At 34.3% G+C, this 17,860-nt stretch overlaps 1 protein-coding gene and 1 long non-coding RNA gene across 10 annotated transcripts in view; both read left to right on the top strand.

The window, feature by feature from the left end:
• Positions 1-16,739, top strand: part of LOC126706850 (uncharacterized) — a 60,506-nt gene extending 43,767 nt beyond the window's left edge. The window contains exon 2 of the long non-coding RNA XR_007648722.1: positions 16,320-16,739. This is a non-coding gene — a long non-coding RNA (uncharacterized LOC126706850). The remainder of the gene's footprint in view (positions 1-16,319) is intronic.
• LOC126706843 (putative disease resistance protein RGA4) lies at positions 6,788-16,739 on the top strand. Of its 9 annotated transcripts, none has more exons than XM_050406402.1 (8): positions 6,789-10,010; positions 10,279-10,314; positions 11,471-11,553; positions 12,625-12,967; positions 14,034-14,187; positions 14,371-14,822; positions 15,674-16,045; positions 16,360-16,739. In XM_050406402.1, exon 1 carries the CDS (start codon positions 6,846-6,848, stop codon positions 9,987-9,989), a length of 3,144 nt encoding a protein of 1,047 aa, XP_050262359.1. In that variant the 5' UTR covers positions 6,789-6,845; the 3' UTR covers positions 9,990-10,010; positions 10,279-10,314; positions 11,471-11,553; positions 12,625-12,967; positions 14,034-14,187; positions 14,371-14,822; positions 15,674-16,045; positions 16,360-16,739. The 9 variants fall into 9 exon arrangements, with proteins under 9 accessions (XP_050262356.1, XP_050262363.1, XP_050262361.1 ...); XM_050406400.1 differs by having other exon boundaries at positions 14,034-14,222; XM_050406399.1 differs by lacking the exon at positions 14,034-14,187 and having other exon boundaries at positions 6,788-10,010; positions 10,220-10,314.
• Positions 16,740-17,860: the final 1,121 nt, after the last annotated feature.

The following is a 17,860-nucleotide window of genomic DNA, read 5'->3' as shown; positions in this document are numbered from 1 at the left end:
AGGTTTGAGTCCGAGGACCATGCAATATCTTGGTTCTGTCCAAAACTCAGTTCTTCGTCCAAGTAGTTGGTTTCCCCATAGGTTTGAGTCCGAGGACCATGCAATACCTTGGTTCTGTCCAAAACTCAGTTTTTCTTCCAAGTAATTGGTTTCCCCATAGGTTTGAGTCCGAGGACCATACAATACCTTGATTCTGTCCAAAACTCAGTTTTTCGTCCAAGTAGTTGGTTTCCCCATAGGTTTGAGTCCGAGGACCATGCAATACCTTGGTTCTGTCCAAAACTCAGTTTTTCATAAGTAGTCGGGGGAAATAACCCCTCAGCTATGGCATGGGACCTTGGTTTTAGGGGAACTAGCTTCTCGGCCCAGCCCCTGGAACCATCCGTGCGGCTGACGCTACGAAGCGTTGCCCCTAGTGGAGAAACATAGCCCCTAGTGGAACTTTACGCTAGAACACTACAACCGGCCGCTAGAAATGATAAGGGAACTGTCTCGATCTACCGCCTATGCCAACACACAAGCCTTCCCCACAGACGGCGCCAATTGTAAGGACGCAATTTGTAACGACCCGTAACAGTGTTGGGTTCGTACGTAAAAAGGCCCAAACAATATCATTTATAGAGCGTGGGTTTGAAAGCCTAGGCCTTGGTCATCAAACGGTGGGTTCTTCGTGACGTACATACATGGTTAAGTCGTTTTCGCCCTAAGAGTCTTTCTCCTGGAGGCGGGCTAGGAGGCTCTGGTTTTTAGTCATTTTTCCCAGCCCCCTTTTGGTGCACTAACTTTTACATTATATAGTCCTTCTTGATTGATCTTAGCCCTCCACTTGTTGGTCAGGCAGGTGCTTACTTCTGTAACCGTCCCACCAGCTGTCCCCTCTTACTTTTTGTTAGTTGCGATAATTGAAGTTACACTGTTCAAGCGTCTTTTCTCATTAACATGATTAGGACGCTGGCAGGTGCATTTAATGCGGAGGGGACGTATTTTCCTTGAACCAATTTTGCACCGTACCTCCACATGGGCCCTATTCCACTCACATCCCCTTATGGGGCGGTTTGGGGATAGCCTTCACTAAGATGTTGCTCTTCTCATCAAAGTCCTGGAGTGCCGAGAATAGGGTCGTCCTCGGCTGTTTCCCTTAACCCCTCGGCCTTTGATTACTCGTCCTCGGCACACTACCTCCTCGACACGGGCCCTGAGCCCGGATAGAGCGTGGGCCGGATCATAAGCTCCCCAGCCCTACAGCAGCTTTATAAATTTTTTCCAGGGTGGTCATAAAGAAACTTAAATTAAACAAAATCTAATAAAAAGATAAATTCATATATTGACAACCACCAAAAAAAAATAAAAAAAAACTCAAATACATGAAGTCTTACAATTTTCTTCTACGGTTTTTTTTTTGTTATATATATATTTTGAAATCATTACATGATAATCTCACTATCAATGCTGCAAGTTACATCTTTTTCAAAATTTTAGTTAAATAAAAATTTCATTACATGATAATCTCACTATCAATACTGCAAGTTACATCTTTTTCAAAATTTTAGTTAAATAAAAATTTTCTTGGATTTTTCTTTTTGTTTGTAAAGGCTCAATTTATTGTTAAGAAGAACAAAGTTTGAGGACAAAATTTGACCACAAACTTAGTTATAGCTGAAAACTACAACTTTCACTAAACAAATTAATTTGGCTACATATTTTGAAAATCTAACCATTAAATTGTATGTTCTTTATGTTCTTAAAAAGCATGTCAAATTTCATGTCAATCGGATGTTATTTACTATTTGATTCATAAACTTATTTTTTGTGTATAATTTTAGACTACAAAAACTCGAAATTTAAACACTTGATTGATGACATAAGCTATTGATTTTTGATCTTCTTGAAGTTTTGCAAGCATGGAGGATATAAAAAAAAATGTAATATAATTGTGGGTTTGTCAAAATTCAATGACCGCTCATAATTTTTCAAAGTCCTCCCTCTCCTTTTATTTTTGTTAACAAATCTTTATTTTTTTAATAAATATATTGAAATTTTACCGTATAGCGATAAAAGACTTTACCAATTAAAGTAACTAAAAATTACAAAACTACCTTTGATGTAGTAGTCTTTAAAGCAACAAACTCAGCAAGTATTGACGTGATCATCAGAGATAGCACAGGGGAAGTAATTGGAGCTTTATCTCTTCCAATCTTGCTCTCAATTAGTAGTTGAATTGAAGGCAATTGCTTGTTGACGAGTAGTTTAATTTATTGTTATTAATTTCGTTCCATTCCGGCCGGAATGGCCGGAAAATTTCGTACCGGCATATAAATTGGAATAGTTGCCCTCCTTGTTCCACCTCGGATCAAATTTCGACCTGTTTCGGTAAGTTTCGGGTGTTCTGGGTTGTTTCGGTTAATTTCGGCCGAAATGCAAGATTCGGCTTGCATGAGTTGAAGTTATGGGTCTGAATATAGAAAGAGAAAGAGATAGGTTTTGAGATATGGGTGTGATGTGAGAGAGTGCTTGTGTGAGATAGAGAGAAAACAAAAGGGGAAAACAAGTTTAATATATGCTTATCTGCATTTGGCATCAAGAAAGAAATAAGGCCGGCTTAACAACTTTGGAGACTTAGGTGAAAATTTTAAGTGAAATATTTTTATATTTAAATAGTAATTAAATAATATTAATTAATTTTTTATTCTTATTGAAAATATATTTTTATTTTTATTTATTACATGATTTAATAAATTAGTATTACTAAAATATAAATAAGTTCAAATACAAAAAATATATATATAAATAAGTTGATATAATATATATCAGATTATTAATTAATATAATAACTAATAATAATTAATAAAGTAAAAATTTGCATAAAAAAATATATTATTAATTTGAGTGGGTATACGTTGGGTGTGGCCCATGTGGGTGGATTAGGGAGTTTGTAGCTGTGTAGCCTGTGTTGGTGGGGGCCTAAAATAGTTTTCCACTTTTTTTAAATTATAAAATATTATATACTCAACGGCACTGTGACTATGCAGTGCTAAGCCCTGTCATTTTATCAAGTATCAAGCTTTGTGCAGTGTGCATTGTCACTGTGCAGTGGCATCAGTGCTGTGGAGTGTGCGCAGATTGTGCAAGTGTAAGACCAAACTCAGCGTGTTGTGCTCGTCCTGTCAATCAAGTAGTCCTATCAATCAAGTAGATTAAAAAATATAACTTTTTTTTTTTTTTTGAGAAAAAAAATATGACTTAAAATGACTTAAAATAATTGTAGATTAAAAAATATGACTTAAAATGAATGATTGAACTTATATAAAAAGATCATGAATCAATACTAAGAAAAGAAAGAAAAGACTATAGATAGAGACAAAAAGATAGAAATATGAGAGATGGAGTGCGTGGTAAAGTAGTTTTGAATATTATTATTTGGTGTTTTTTGAAATATGTGTGAATGAAAAAGTATGTAAAAATATGTATAATATTATTTAAAATGTGAAAATATGAATTTAAAATCACACACCAAATTGATAGAATTTTCCCAAATCCCTACCAAAATAGTTAGAATTAAGTAAAATTGGCATCATGTCTGCGAAACTTTTGGTGTGGAAAGACTTTACCTTAGCTTTTAAGTTCCGTTTGGATTGAATTTATTGTTGCTGAAACTGAAAACTGAAAACACTGTAGCAAAATTATTTTTAAATGTGTAAATAGTATCGTGGGACCTATTTTTAATCCATAAATAATATCAAACAGTATATAAACAATGCTTAACAGTATGTAAATAGTATTCTTGTCCCCCAAAAATAGAAACGATGCAGGAAAAAAAAAAAAAAAAAAGGTAAAATGCAAAACGTAGACTTGACTTTCAACTGTATCCAAACCGGCACTAAATAATCTCCGCTTAACCATTGGTAATAAATATTTTTCCTTTAACCAAAAAAAAAAATTCCTAATATTATTCAACAACAGTCTCCTTCTATTTGCCGTATAGGTCGTTGAGAGTCTGAAAGGAAAAGAGATAAAGAGGAAAGGTATGAGAAGAGGACCACATACTGACTTGACCACACTATTAAATGATCTGTCGGTTGAGCAATTTGGTACAGAATTTGCTGGAGTTTGGTCCGAGATCATAATGCATTCAATTGAAAAGATAAATGAATGGGGCCTTAAGTATAGTAGAATAGAGTTATTGACTTTATGTTTGTGTCAGTCTTGCACCTGTATTTCAAAACTATACCTTTCCTTTTTATTTTATTAACAAAATTAATCAATTTAGGAGCAATTTTTAATGACCCCTCATAATTTTTCAAAGTCCCCCCTCTTCTTCTATTTTTGTTAACAAATCTTTATTTTTTTTAAAATAAATATATTGAAATTTCATCATATAGAGAGAGTTTGGATTCAGATTATCTCAAGTCTGCATTTCTAATGTTGCGTTTTTTTTTTTTTGATTCAGCCTACAATGGTTGACCGGTCTTCTATAAACAGTGTTCTTGTGTACTGTTTACGGGTCCCACAAACTCTACTTTTTATCAATTTTTTCATTAAAAATGGGTCCCATAGCACTATTTATACATTTAAAAATTATTTTGCTACAGTGTTTTCAATTTTCAGTTTTCAGTTTCAGCAAAATAAGTTCAATCCAAACAGACCCATAACAATAAAAAACTTTATCAATTAAACTAACTGAAAATTATAAAACCATCTTTGATGTACAATCTTTAAAGCAACAAACTCAGCAGGTATTGGCGTGATCATTAGAGATAGCAGTGGGGAAGTAATTGGAGCTTTATCTCTTCCAATCCTGATCTCAATCAGTAGTTGAATTGAAGGCACTTGCTTGTCAACAGACAGTTCAATTTGCTTGGAAAATTAGATTAACCGGCTTTTGAAGGCGACTTATAGTTATCCAAGCCATTACTTTTGGGGATCCCAATTTTTTGCCATTTGGAAATATCATTGATGATGTTCAATATCAAGTCTCTGTTTTTCAATTTTCAGATTTTTGTCATGTTAAACACAATGGTAATATTGTGGCTAATGCTCTAGCAAAAAAGGCCAATTAAACATTGTCCCTGAGGATATTGCCCCTTCAGTATTATTTGATGTTCATTGAGTTTTATGAATAAAGCCCCAGCCTGTTCCTAGTCTGATTTCTCAAAAAAAGAAAAAGAAAAGAAAGAGAACCATAAAATGTACAAACACTCATTTTTCATTGAATGAGAACTCTTACCTATTTAAGCAAGAAAAGGAAAAAAAAAAAATATATATATATATATATACATGAAAGAAAAATATAATAAGAGAGAACTCTTAGCTATTTCTTTTTTTATAGTAAAATGCTCCTATTACCTATTTCTAATATTTCAAACCTAAAAAATGACAGAGAATGAGGGGGAAAAAAAAAAAAACGCATACATATTTGTGCATTAATCATAAAGAAATATACTAAAGTGAAATATGCACATAAATCGAATCCAAAAAAAGAAAAAAAGAAAATGACATCCACTTACATGACAATGGTAATGAAAGCACAAATTTTCCCTGATTTTCTTCCAGTGTATCACCTGAGTTCATCACTTTTTTAAGATAATAATGAGTTTAGTATAAAAAATTTATTAATTCATTTTTATCAGTCATAAAACAGACACTTATAAGTTGATTAGTGATATGATAATACTATAGTAGTACCGCAATTTAAATTCACTTCCACCTCCTTGATTTTGTTGAGACATTATTAGAATTTAAAAATGATAGAAAGTGAGGATTATGAAAAGACATTGAAAGGTTCAGATTAATTCAAATTCCAATTACATACTAACAAATACAAAATGAATGTTAGCGACAAATATATATATATATATATAATAAATTCCAAGAAAAATGAGAATATGTCTGTGTGTTTGTAAGTGAGGAAAGAGAAAATTATCTCATCAAAGCCATAATAGCCTAATTATCATGGAACACATAAGTTCTACCATGCTTATGCTTTAGTTATCAACTAGATGATAGGTTGGTTTATGAGTGATGGGCCAAGATCGTACAAAAAGGTGAATTATGTATTTATTTATTTTGAGTATGGAAGAGAGATATGTGAAGATAGAATTTATAGGATTTAATGGAGAAAATAGAAAGAGGTTGAAAGTGTTTTATCTGACACCATAAACTTCAATTTTGGGTTTTCAACTTAAACATTTACTCCTCTCTATACTAATTTAATTTCAAAAAACAGTTTCAAATTATTCCTACAATAAGTAAACAAACCATTTAGCACAACATTCCACACAATACAAAATTTTGAGGCATTTTATCAAACACAAATCATGTATTATTATTCCAACCACTCCCTGCATTTATGTGATCAAAGAGCGACTCAGAAATAAATTCAACTTTGATGTTGAAATTTCTCAAATTCCTACCAAAATACTTAAGAATTAAATAAAATTGGTGTCATATCTGTGAAACTTTCGGTGTGGAAAGACTTTTCCTTAGCTTTTATGTCCCAGTATTTCATTCTTATTTTCCTTCGTTGGATCAAAGATAGTGACTATACACTCAATTATCGAGCAGTACTGGGGCCTTCTTGCTTTTTTCTTTTGTCTTCACAGAAACCATTATTGAGGAGTGGGGCTGCTGTTAAAGTAGTAATAATTGAGCGGCTTTTCAAAAAATAAAGTAATAATTGAGCGGTGGAGCCGTTGTTCACATTTATATGTTAATTTTTAAGTGGACTTTCGTCTTTACATAACTAGCCAAGTCTTCCTTCTTCACAGCCACTTTAATCTTCCTCCTCTCATATCTCAAACTACTCATCAGCTAAGCTTGATACATTTTCTTTCATCCAACAAGAACAAATGGCCGATGCAATCCTCTATGGCGTTGTCCAGAAGATCATTGAAAGCTTGGGCTCCTCCACTCTCAAAAAGATTCGATCGATCAGGGGTGTCCAAGATGAGCTCGAAAAAATGAACAACACTGTTCTCACAATTCAAGCTGTACTTGAAGATGCAGAGGAGCAGCAGGTGAAGAACCACCAAGTCAAGGACTGGCTCATGAAGCTCAGAGATGCAGCTTTTGATGCGGATGACTTGTTGAGCGAGTTCTCCACTTATGTGTTGCAGCAAGAGGTGATGGATGGTCATAAAATTGCAAAGAAGGTACGCACTTTCTTTTCTAGTTCAAATCAACTGGTTTTTGGTAATGAGATGGCTGGCAAACTAAGTGCTATGAGGGAGAGGTTTAATGATATAGCGAGTGATAGGCACAATTTCCAATTGATAGAGCGTCCTTTAGAGACACGGGCTGTGAGTAGGGAGAGGGAAACTCACTCGTTTGTACGTGACAAAGAAGTTATCGGGAGAAAGGAGGATAAGAAGGCCATCATAGGTCTATTGCAAGACTCTGATGCGAAAGAAAATGTTTCGTTCATATCCATAGTAGGAATTGGTGGGCTTGGGAAGACCACGCTTGCTCAATATGTATACAATGATGAGACAGTCAAGGCACATTTTGAATTGAAAATCTGGGTGTGTGTTTCTGAGGTCTTTGATGTGAAAACCATTGTTGAAAATATAATTATATCTGCAACTGATGAAAAACCTAAAAGCCTTATAATGGAACATTTGCAAAATAAACTTCGCGAAATTCTCAATCAAAAGATGTATTTACTTGTGTTGGATGATGTGTGGAATGAGAATGAAGATAGATGGGATGAATTGAGAACTCTTTTGTTGGGTGGTAAAAGGGGAAGTAAGGTGGTGATAACTACACGGGCCAAATTGGTTGCAGATCTTACTAGCTCAATCTCACAATATCCTCTAGAGGGCCTGTCAGATGATCAATCTTGGGCTTTGTTGAAGCGAATGGCATTTGAAGAAGAGCAAGAGACCATCAGTACTAACTTTAAAGCAATTGGTATGGATATACTAAAAAAATGTAAGGGAGTGCCTCTTGCTATAAAGATAATAGGACGGGTCTTAAATGACAAAAAAACAGAAGCTGAATGGTCATACATCAAGAATATTGAACTCTCAAAGGTACCTAAGTTGAAAGATGGTATTATGCCGGTTTTAAAATTGAGTTACGATCATCTCCCATCATATTTGAAATGTTGTTTCGCATATTGTTCATTGTTTCCCAAAGATTATTTGATTGATAAGTTGACATTGATACAATTATGGATAGCACAGGGGTTTATCCAATCACTAGATGAGAACTTACTATTAGTGGATGTTGCCAATGATTACTTCAAGGAGCTACTTTGGAGATCCTTCTTCCAAGAAGTAGAAGAAGATGAAGGCATGACTAGTAGGTTTAAAATGCATGATTTAATCCATGATCTTGCGCAATATGTATCAGAGACTGATTGTACACTGGTTGATACCAGTGCAAAAAATGTGAAAGAAACGGGACACCATCTATCGTTTCCATTTTACAATGTTTCATTCTTTGAGGAGAATTTAAATACGTTGGTTAAAGCAAACAAGATACGGACATTTATATTGGCATATAACAAGTGGGAATATGATCAGGGAACAATTGAAGAATCAACTCTCAAAAAACTTATTTCTACTTTTAGATACGTGCGTGTGTTAGACCTACATGGTTTAAATATGAAGATGTTGCCAAATACTCTAGGTACTTTGATGCATCTAAAGTACCTTGATCTTTCCTCTAATGATATTGAGGTTCTCCCTAGTTGTATTATTAAATTGGTGAATTTGCAAACATTAAAGCTCTCTAGATGTAAAAAGCTTAGAGAGTTACCCGTAGATATTCAGAAATTGGTCAGCCTCAAGCACCTTCACATAGATGGTTGTGAGAATTTGACTCATATGCCATGTGGATTAGGGCAAATCACTTCTCTTCAAACATTAACCTTATTTGTTGTGAGTAAGGGTTCTGTAGGTTCTTTCAAGCATTGCGGTGGGCTAGCGGGATTAAAGAAGCTAAATGACTTGAGAGGAAAATTAGAGATTAAAAATTTGGCATGGGTGAAAGATGCTTCCTCAGAATTCAAGGTTGCAAATTTGAAGGAGAAGCAGCATCTCAGTGAGTTGGAATTAAGCTGGAATTTGGAGGGTGATGATGCCGTAGATACCTGTGATGATGAAAATTCCATGGATGGCCTCCAACCACATCAAAGTTTAAAATCTTTGAACGTGAACGGGTACATGGGTGTGAGGTTTTCTAGTTGGCTTTCATTCTTAACAAATCTCGTTGAATTAAGAATATACAATTGTAAGAAGTGCCAATATTTGCCACCGTTGTATCAACTCCCATCTCTCCGACAACTAATTATTTCGAATATGGATGGTCTGGAGTACATGACAGACGGGGATATGAATGATGAGATATCTGCTTCACTGGCATCACCATCAACATTTTTCCCATCCCTTGAGGATCTCCGTATCGGTGGTTGCCTCAATCTAAAGGGATGGTGGAGGAGTGTGGATAAGGGGAATGAGGCAACAACGACATCAACAATATCATCATCATCATCATCAACTAATCACATACCCTTGCCCTCCTTTCCGCGTCTTTCTTGTTTTTATCTTTGGAATTGCCCTAAGATGACTTGCATGCCGCTATTTCCAAATCTTGAAAAGAAGCTTTATTTATGGAATAGCAGTTTGAAGGCGTTGGAAGAGACAATAGAGATGAATAATAGGGGAGGAAGGGCTTCTTCATTTCCGTCCTCTTCCTCTTCCTCCTCCTTCTCCCCTCCTCTCTCCAAATTAAAGAAATTGGAGTTGTGGCATATACAGGAGTTGGAGTCTCTGCCAGAGGAGTGGTTTAAAAACCTAACTTCTCTTGAGACATTACAGATTAGGAACTGTCCCAATCTGACGTCACTTCCCGAAGGGATGAGTCACCTCACCTCTTTACATACCCTGAATATCATCACTGGCTGTCCCCAATTAAAGCAAAGATGCGAGAATGAAAATGGAGAGGATTGGGATAAGATTTCTCACATCCCAAATCTTAGAATATATTGAACTACTGCATACGCTTCCCTGGTATGTTCTTCACTCTTCTCTGATTTTATTTTATTTATTTATTTTTAAAATTTTAAAAACTTCTTTTATAATTTCAGTAATTCCAGATGCAAGATTTTGAAAGCACAAGCAAAACCAAAATTAAAAAACTCTATAATTTCTTTTTCCACACAAATAAATAAATAACAGAACTTTACGTTTTCTTTTTCTTTTTCTTTTTCTTCGCCTAGATATAGCCTGGGCCTCATTATATGGGTTTCTGATTGTGTGATTGATGCTGAAATTGCAGAAAGAACAACAGGATTTCAAATGGGAAGAAGAAAGTGTAAGTATTATATAAGCAAAACTCTACATATTTTTTTTTTTTAATTTTCTTTGAACTTTGGATTTGATTAATTTGTTTTGATTTTAGTTGTTTTTATGTAAAAATATGAAATTTTTTATAAATCTTTTCTGGGTTTCATTTAAAATATACATTTCTTTTCTTGCTGGGTTCCATTTTATGGGCATGTCTGCAGTTATGATAAAGACAAAAAAGGAGCACTGGTCCCTTTTTTTTTTTTGTTGTTGCTAAGAATATGTTTTTGATCCGTGTACTTCTATTAATAACCTCCTCCTGCCCTGTGTGATCAGCTGTAGCATTATTAGGGTTACAACTATGGCTTTTTGACTCCATCAGTGTGCTAGAACCACTGTTGATACCCCAGTTTCAGCCTTCTCTTGGTTAACAAGAGTTGGCATGTGAAGAAAAATATTGAGCTATTGTGTCTATTGGCAAAACTAAAATTTTATAGTTTACAGTAATAGCTTGGTTCATATGGGTATAAGAAAATATTTTGAATTATTGAACTGATGAATTAAGGAGGGGCATACTATCTAAGGCAAGATTAATGTTACAGTGTCTTTTAGGTAGCATCCAAAGGTATTTCTCCTCTTTTAATGTCCCTAGTGTTCTAAACTTGCTTGTTTCTTCTTTCTTATCTGTTTCACTATAAATCCACAGACCATTTCTAATGATTTCGGGGTATCATAAACTTGATTGTACTGTTTGAAGAAGAGATTGCAAGTTGGTCATTACTGACATCAGGCATCTTACTGCACTAATAATTAGGTTTAAGGATTTCAAGGTTGAGATTGGGCTTAATTAATTGCTGGATATGGTTATAAACTCTGGAGAACAAATGGAAAAAGGATAGTTTAAAAGAAGAGGAAGAAAAAATATAAAAGAGAGAGAGAGAGAGAGAGAGAGAGAGAGAAATGAGATAAGATTGCCTCAGAATCAAAAGGAGGCCTTTTTGGAGTTTCAGCTAGAAAATAATTACTAGAATCTCCATTGTCAGTAGGGTGCAACCACTTCAGATTCTTAATTATCGATGTTTTTAGTTATTTATCCATAACTTGCTTAAAACATCTGCATAGTGTTTTATTATTATTATTTCTTCTGATGTTTTGGAAAATTTAATTACTATTTCTATATGCAGAGATTTTTTGAAGAGCAAAGCAAACTTTTGAAAGGGTGTCGGCAAGAACGGGGGACGATTGGTAAAAACTTCTCACATCCTAGGTATGTGCTTAATTGTTTATTCTATACTGTTTTTTTATGATGACAAATATCTTAGTTGATCTCATATACAGAGCCAATTGGTACTTATTCAAACTTTAGGGCTCTGTAATTGTGCAACAAGTCAGCTAATGAAGCATAGGGAAATCAAGGTTTTATAGCTTAAAATCACTTTATTCTTCCATGTAATACTTCTACACTAGCATGGCAATCATGGCTGAAGAGGGAGTCTTCTTGCTAATTTCATTAAAAATAAAAATAATTGTTACTAAAATTGTCATCGTTTCCAAACAATGTGGCAGTCTATGGGAGTTCTGAAATCATAAGCTCAAATCTTGGTTTCTGAACTTAAAACCAGGCTTGATCTCATGATTTTTTTAGTACCTTTTCACTTTTGTCTTAAGAGAGAGAAAAATAAATTGGTTGCATCTAAGGCAGGTAATTTGGATCCTCTATGAATCAAAAAATAAAAAGTCATTTACCAGAATGACCTCTTAATTTTCCCAATAAAGGTTGAAAAGGAAAAGTAAAAAAATTGTTTCTTCTCCTTCAACAAGTCATTTCTTCTTTAATGGAAATGTTCATACTTTGTTTGGTTCTCTCTCACTTTTCCACTGCCTCCCACTCTCCCCTGACCTAGAAAACCTGACCACTCATTAGCAGTGGCTCTATGTAGTTTATCAATTCATTTCATGCGGGATTTTTGAAAGAAAGTTTCATTGTTGTGTTATGTAGTGAGCGAAAAAGACCATGCTTTCAGCATTTGATTTTGTGTTGCGTGTGGGTCTGCTACATGGTTAATGGGGATGACAATCGCCTGCATTACATTATTTTGACTTGATTCATTCTGCTTTAATGTTGTCAAATATGTTTCTGTTGTTTGCTTTCTAGTTTAAAATTGTCAAGCTTTTTTATCGAATATGTAGCTAACACTTGAATATTTGTTTATCTGTTAGTATATTTTATAGATGAATATCAGTGTGGAGCTCTTTCTTTGTCTGTGTTTTTTTGTGTAATTTTCTATGTGTACATTTTTTCTTTCTAATATGCTCTTTGCTCTTTTTGTAAATTCAGGGGCAGCATTTGTGAATCTTATATTTGTTACAAATTTTGTAGAGAGAGACTGTGTGAAGGTCTAAGAAGTGTGTGATTTCCATGTGCAGTGGTTCCAAGTGGAAACCTTCTAAAGCAGGTTTCATTGTGGGCAATGAATTTGAGAAACAAGACAGCAACATCATTTCAAATTTTCTTGAATTATTGGGCCTTGATGATTTAATTGGTTTCAAAAGTCCTATGGAAGAAGAATGTCATGATATTGATGAAGTAAGTTTTTGGTATAGGAGGAGAATTGGGTCAAAGATGATGGGATTTAAAGAGAAGATAGCCCTCCTGATTGCTACCATGTTTGAAAGCAAGGGTGTGTTAAATTATATTCTGGAAACCAGTTATATTGATGTTAACTAGGCTTCTGGTTTGGACGGGTTTCTGCACTCCATTTTGTTGCTACTGTGGACTTTGCTACAGATAAAAATCATATGTTCAAATCTTGGTTTCTGAACTTAAAACTAGACTTGATATTATGATTTTTTTTGTAACTTTTTGACCTTTTAACTTTTCAATGGCCTTGGCTTCATATGGTTTATCAATTTAGTGAGTGAAAATGACCCTGCTTTCACCTTTTGATTTTGTGTTGGGTGTTGGTCTGCTGCAAGGTTAATGGGTGTGAAAATCACCTGCATCACATTATTTTGGCTTGATACATTCTGCTTTAATGTTGTCAAATATGTTTCAGTTGTTTGCTTCCTAGTTTAAAATTGTTAGGATTTTTTTATCTTATTAAAAGTTCCATCTTTTTATAATGCTACATTATAGTATATGGTCTATTGGTTGGTTAATTTTGGGGTGTGCTTTTCATTATCTGAGTTATGAACATCTTACTGCAATAGTGTTTACATTAAATGGTTTGTGCTTTGTTGTGTTTGCTTTAATTTTCCTATTGTTTCTAATGGTATGGGAATTTTAAAGTTATTTTCGGAATCTCTGTACTGCATTTATTGTTTGATTGATTTGTTATGAAGAGTGATTCTTTTTTTAAATATCATTTTTGTCTATTAAAACATATAAGAAAAAAAAAAAGAAAAAAAAAGAAAAAAAAAAAGAAGAAGATAATGAATGAATTAATTAATGGGGAAAAGAGCAACTTGATATGGGGCTTTCCATTTTATTTTGTTAATAATTAAAGCATCCTGGTTGGTTGCTAAGAAAATGAAATAAAAGGATGTAAGCTATGTTTTGAATCTCATGTTTTGGTTCCTATGAGAAAATGAATCTCATTTTTTGGTTCCTATGAGAAAATGTTTGGTCGTGTTTGTTGTGATTTTGACAAAGTTCTGTTTCATATCTGTTGGAATTTTTAGCAATCACCCTAAAGTTTTGTTGTCACGTGGCCTTATTGGGGATCACGTGGCATTGATGCTTTACAGCCCTACCAACTGGTGCAAGTCTACCAATGCACTGTGAAGCCCCTCATGCGGTCACGCCCGCCCGCTGCACTCAGACGTGGGGTTTTGCTCTGCTGCCATTGAATAAAGACTTTCATGTGACTCTTCCTAACACCTTAAGGTTTTGGGAGCATTGGTTAGCATCATGGCCATAACAATATTGACTTGAATGTGGGTGATATTTGTATGAATATATGGCTAATGCTGAATATTTGTTTATAGGAGTGGAGCTCTTTCTCTGTCTGTTTGTTTCTGTGTAATTTTCTAAGAGTGAATTTTTTCTTTCTAATATGCTCTTTGCTCTTTTTTGTAAATTCAGGAGCAGCATATGTGAATCTTATATTTGTTACAAATGTTGTAGAGAGAGACTGTGAAGATCTGAGAATAGTGTGATTTCCATGAGCAGTGGTTCCAAGGGGAAACCTTCTGAAACAGGTTTCATCATGGGCAGTGAATTTGAGAAACAAGACAGCAACATCATTTCAATATTTCTTGAATTCTTGGGCTTTGATGATTTAATTGGTTTTAAAAGTTCTATGGAAGAAGAATGTCATTATATCAATGAGGGAAGCTTGTGGTATGGGAGGAGAATTGGGTCAAAGATGATGGGATTTAAAGGGAAGACAGCCCTCGTGACTGCTACCATGTTTGGAAGCAAGGGTGTGTTGAATTATGTAATGGAAACCAGTTGTGTTGATGTTAACCTGGCTTGTGGTTTAAATGGGCTTCTGCACTGCCTTTTTGTTGCTGCTGTGGACTTTGCTATTTCAAGTGAGGTTTTTAAGCTCTTGCTTGAAGCTTTCTGCACTTCATTTTGTCTTGTTGCATATTGTTGATTATGTACAGTACACCTTGTTCATTTTATTCTTGCTGTTTCTTTTCTCTATAGTAATCGTATTTAAATAATAATGTAATGGAACATGTATTTAGTGTGGATTTGATTTCTATGGTCATGCATTTTGGATATGCATGACAGTAGTGCGATGGTTAGTAACATAAAATTATTATTTTAATAAATTCCTTTTTTTTTTGTTTTAATAAAAAATAATCTCTTTCCTTCTTCGTCATAAGATAAGAGAAGCTGTAGCAAAAAGAGGTGGGGGTAGAGGTCATACATTAGTTCCACCATGTGATGGTAACTTGGAGTTAGAGAGAGATTTATTTTTTACATTCATTAGTTTTATAACTGATGGATTGATAAAAGAACACATGACATCTTATGTATCATGGACATTAAGAATTGGTGATATGAACCCATGGCCGGCTAAATAGCAAAATTTAAGGAATCAAAATTGCAATCCCATTTCAGTTCAGCTATAAATTTACCAGGAAAAAACTTTTGACTTCTTTCAAACAGTCCTAACTTTTTCTAACAATTTCTGATCCATCCTTCCTACACCATACATCCATCCTAAACTCTATCTTAAACTGTAATGTGGTTGTTTTGACTTATGAGTATATTTTTTGAATTTGAACATTGTAGCATATAATATAAAAACCAGTAGTGTAACTCTTTAATAATTGTCAGATAGATAAATAATTAGTTTTTTAGTAGTTGGAGGTCAGGATTGTCATAAATTAATCTTATCTTATTTTGGTCTTTGTAATCTATCCAAAACTAGCCACCATTGGCAAGGACATGGTCCAATGTGTACCAAAGTGGTATCAGAGCATGACGATGGACAAGAGTGTAGTTTAACAAAATGTTAGTTCTCTCATGACTAAGTTGGCGACAAATGCTTAAGAGAATCACAGGGATTTAAGCCATGCTCGAGCACGCTCTTCCACACGGAAGGACAGAGAAGCACACCTTGCTGCTTCAAGGAATCGCTCAGAGGGAAGAGGACAGCAAGTGGGAAATCACTGTGATCGTGGCTGTACTGTAGAAGAAGATGGAGACGTCATTATGGATTTAGAGCAAATGGATAAGCAAGAAACACCAGGTTTCTCACTGCATGCCATTAGTGGTGACCAATGCACCCAAGACGAAGAAGGTATCAGGTTGAATTAATTAATAAGTCTTGTTTGTATTGTGGCACTTACATAACATGGATTTTATTTAGTCTTTGATGTAGTCTTGATCTCTTAAGGATAGTTAGCTTATCATAAAATCATAATGCGTCTTTGGACAATTATATGTTTTATATCTATTGGAAAAAAAATCGAATATAAATTTGGAGCTTTGTATGCACAAGTACAGGAATTCATTTTTCTGATTAAAAAATTATAAAGAAATGTGTTACCTTGTTTAATTATATCATAAACAAGTCCCTTGTTTGTATGAATTTCTTGTTTTTATGTTCATCAGTGTCAGGAAATCAGGAGTGCCCCCTGCAGAAAAGTATTGTTGCCCTTCGAAAATAATTTCGCAAGGAAAAAATGAACAGCAAAGCTTTCTTCCACCAATGTTCTCTAGAAGAAGTTATTCAGAACCCAGGAAAACAAAATCCAGCTTTTGGTTCAAATTGAAGGTGGTGATATTTCCCTTTTCCTCTAGAATTTTGAAATTGGTTTCTGTTGATTAACTAGAGCATTGGAGAAAGCTTCAGCCTTTTCCTGCCCATAGGGGATCTTGCCATTGATCAGACTACTTTCATTACTGAGTTGTGAGTTTTTTATTAAAGGAGTGGAAGGAAAAGATACATCCATTGGGATGGAAAAGAAAGGAAAGAATTTGTTGTGTCCATTTATTGTGTTGTTCTGTTCTCAGTTTATTTTTATTTTTTTTATTACAAGTTGGTAATATTCTCGTGCCATATCAACCTGTTTCAACAACTATGAATACCACACAAAGTTATGGAAGTCAACTGAATTAGTGAGAGAAAGCAGAGTCTTCTGAATATAAGAAGAGGGAAATTGATGGTTGATAAGGAACAACCAATCAACTCATCAGGTGTTTGTCGTTGAGTGATCTTGGAATTATTTTTAGATTTGTATGTGGTATGTTTGCAGCTATTTTTGACATCTGACAAGTTGGTACGTAAGATTTTTCCAGACGTTCGTACATGGATGATGATGAAGAGAAAAAGAATAGCACTGTGTGGTTTTTCTTGTCTAAAATTTCTTGAACTTTTTGGTTCTTTTTATTTTCTTCTTTTCTTTGGCTAAGCAGTAAGCATATGTTCATGATTCGAGTACTTCTGTGTTTCCCAAAATTATTCTGGTTTACGGTATATTTGACTCAATGAAAATGGTTTACTCAACATACAACCCACAAGATTAGACTCTAGTGTCAATCTTCACAAGGATGTGCTTCCTACGCAAAAATTTAGAAAAATCATTCCCTTGAAAGTTTATTGCAAATCAAGACAGACCAAAAAAGCTTAAGATATATCTAGTTGAACAAAGAAATGGAAATGTCCACAAAAAGAAAGTGTGGTAAGTGTGTCTAATAAGCTTTAGTTAGTGTATTTTTTAACAAAAAAGTATACATGTATTTTACTTGTGTGTGTTTGTTCCTTAAAAAAAATTAAGGTAGGTAATTATTCCACATTGTTTAAGAGAGTGTGTGTATAATTTTCCCTATCCTTGTTTAAAAGTTACCATGACTTTTGAGTGGAGTTTGTGGTGTGTCGTTGTATTAGAATTTCATTCTTGTTCCCTTACATGTAAGAGTGTGTTTTTGTTTCTTAAAAAATATATATATTTTACTAAGTGGGCTAAATATATAATGGGCCTAATCCTATAGTCTATGATAATAAAATGATTAATTGCAGCCATAGGATAACACCCCAATAACAAAAGAAGAGGAAGAATAAATGGGAAAGAAATTACACTTAAACCATCCTAAACTATACCTCATATTACAA

The sequence above is a fragment of the Quercus robur genome, chromosome 11 (assembly GCF_932294415.1).
Source record: "Quercus robur chromosome 11, dhQueRobu3.1, whole genome shotgun sequence".
Taxonomy (NCBI): domain Eukaryota; kingdom Viridiplantae; phylum Streptophyta; class Magnoliopsida; order Fagales; family Fagaceae; genus Quercus; species Quercus robur.
The sequence above is the reverse complement of the archived record's forward strand: the minus strand, read 5'-3'. Positions and strand labels throughout refer to the sequence as shown.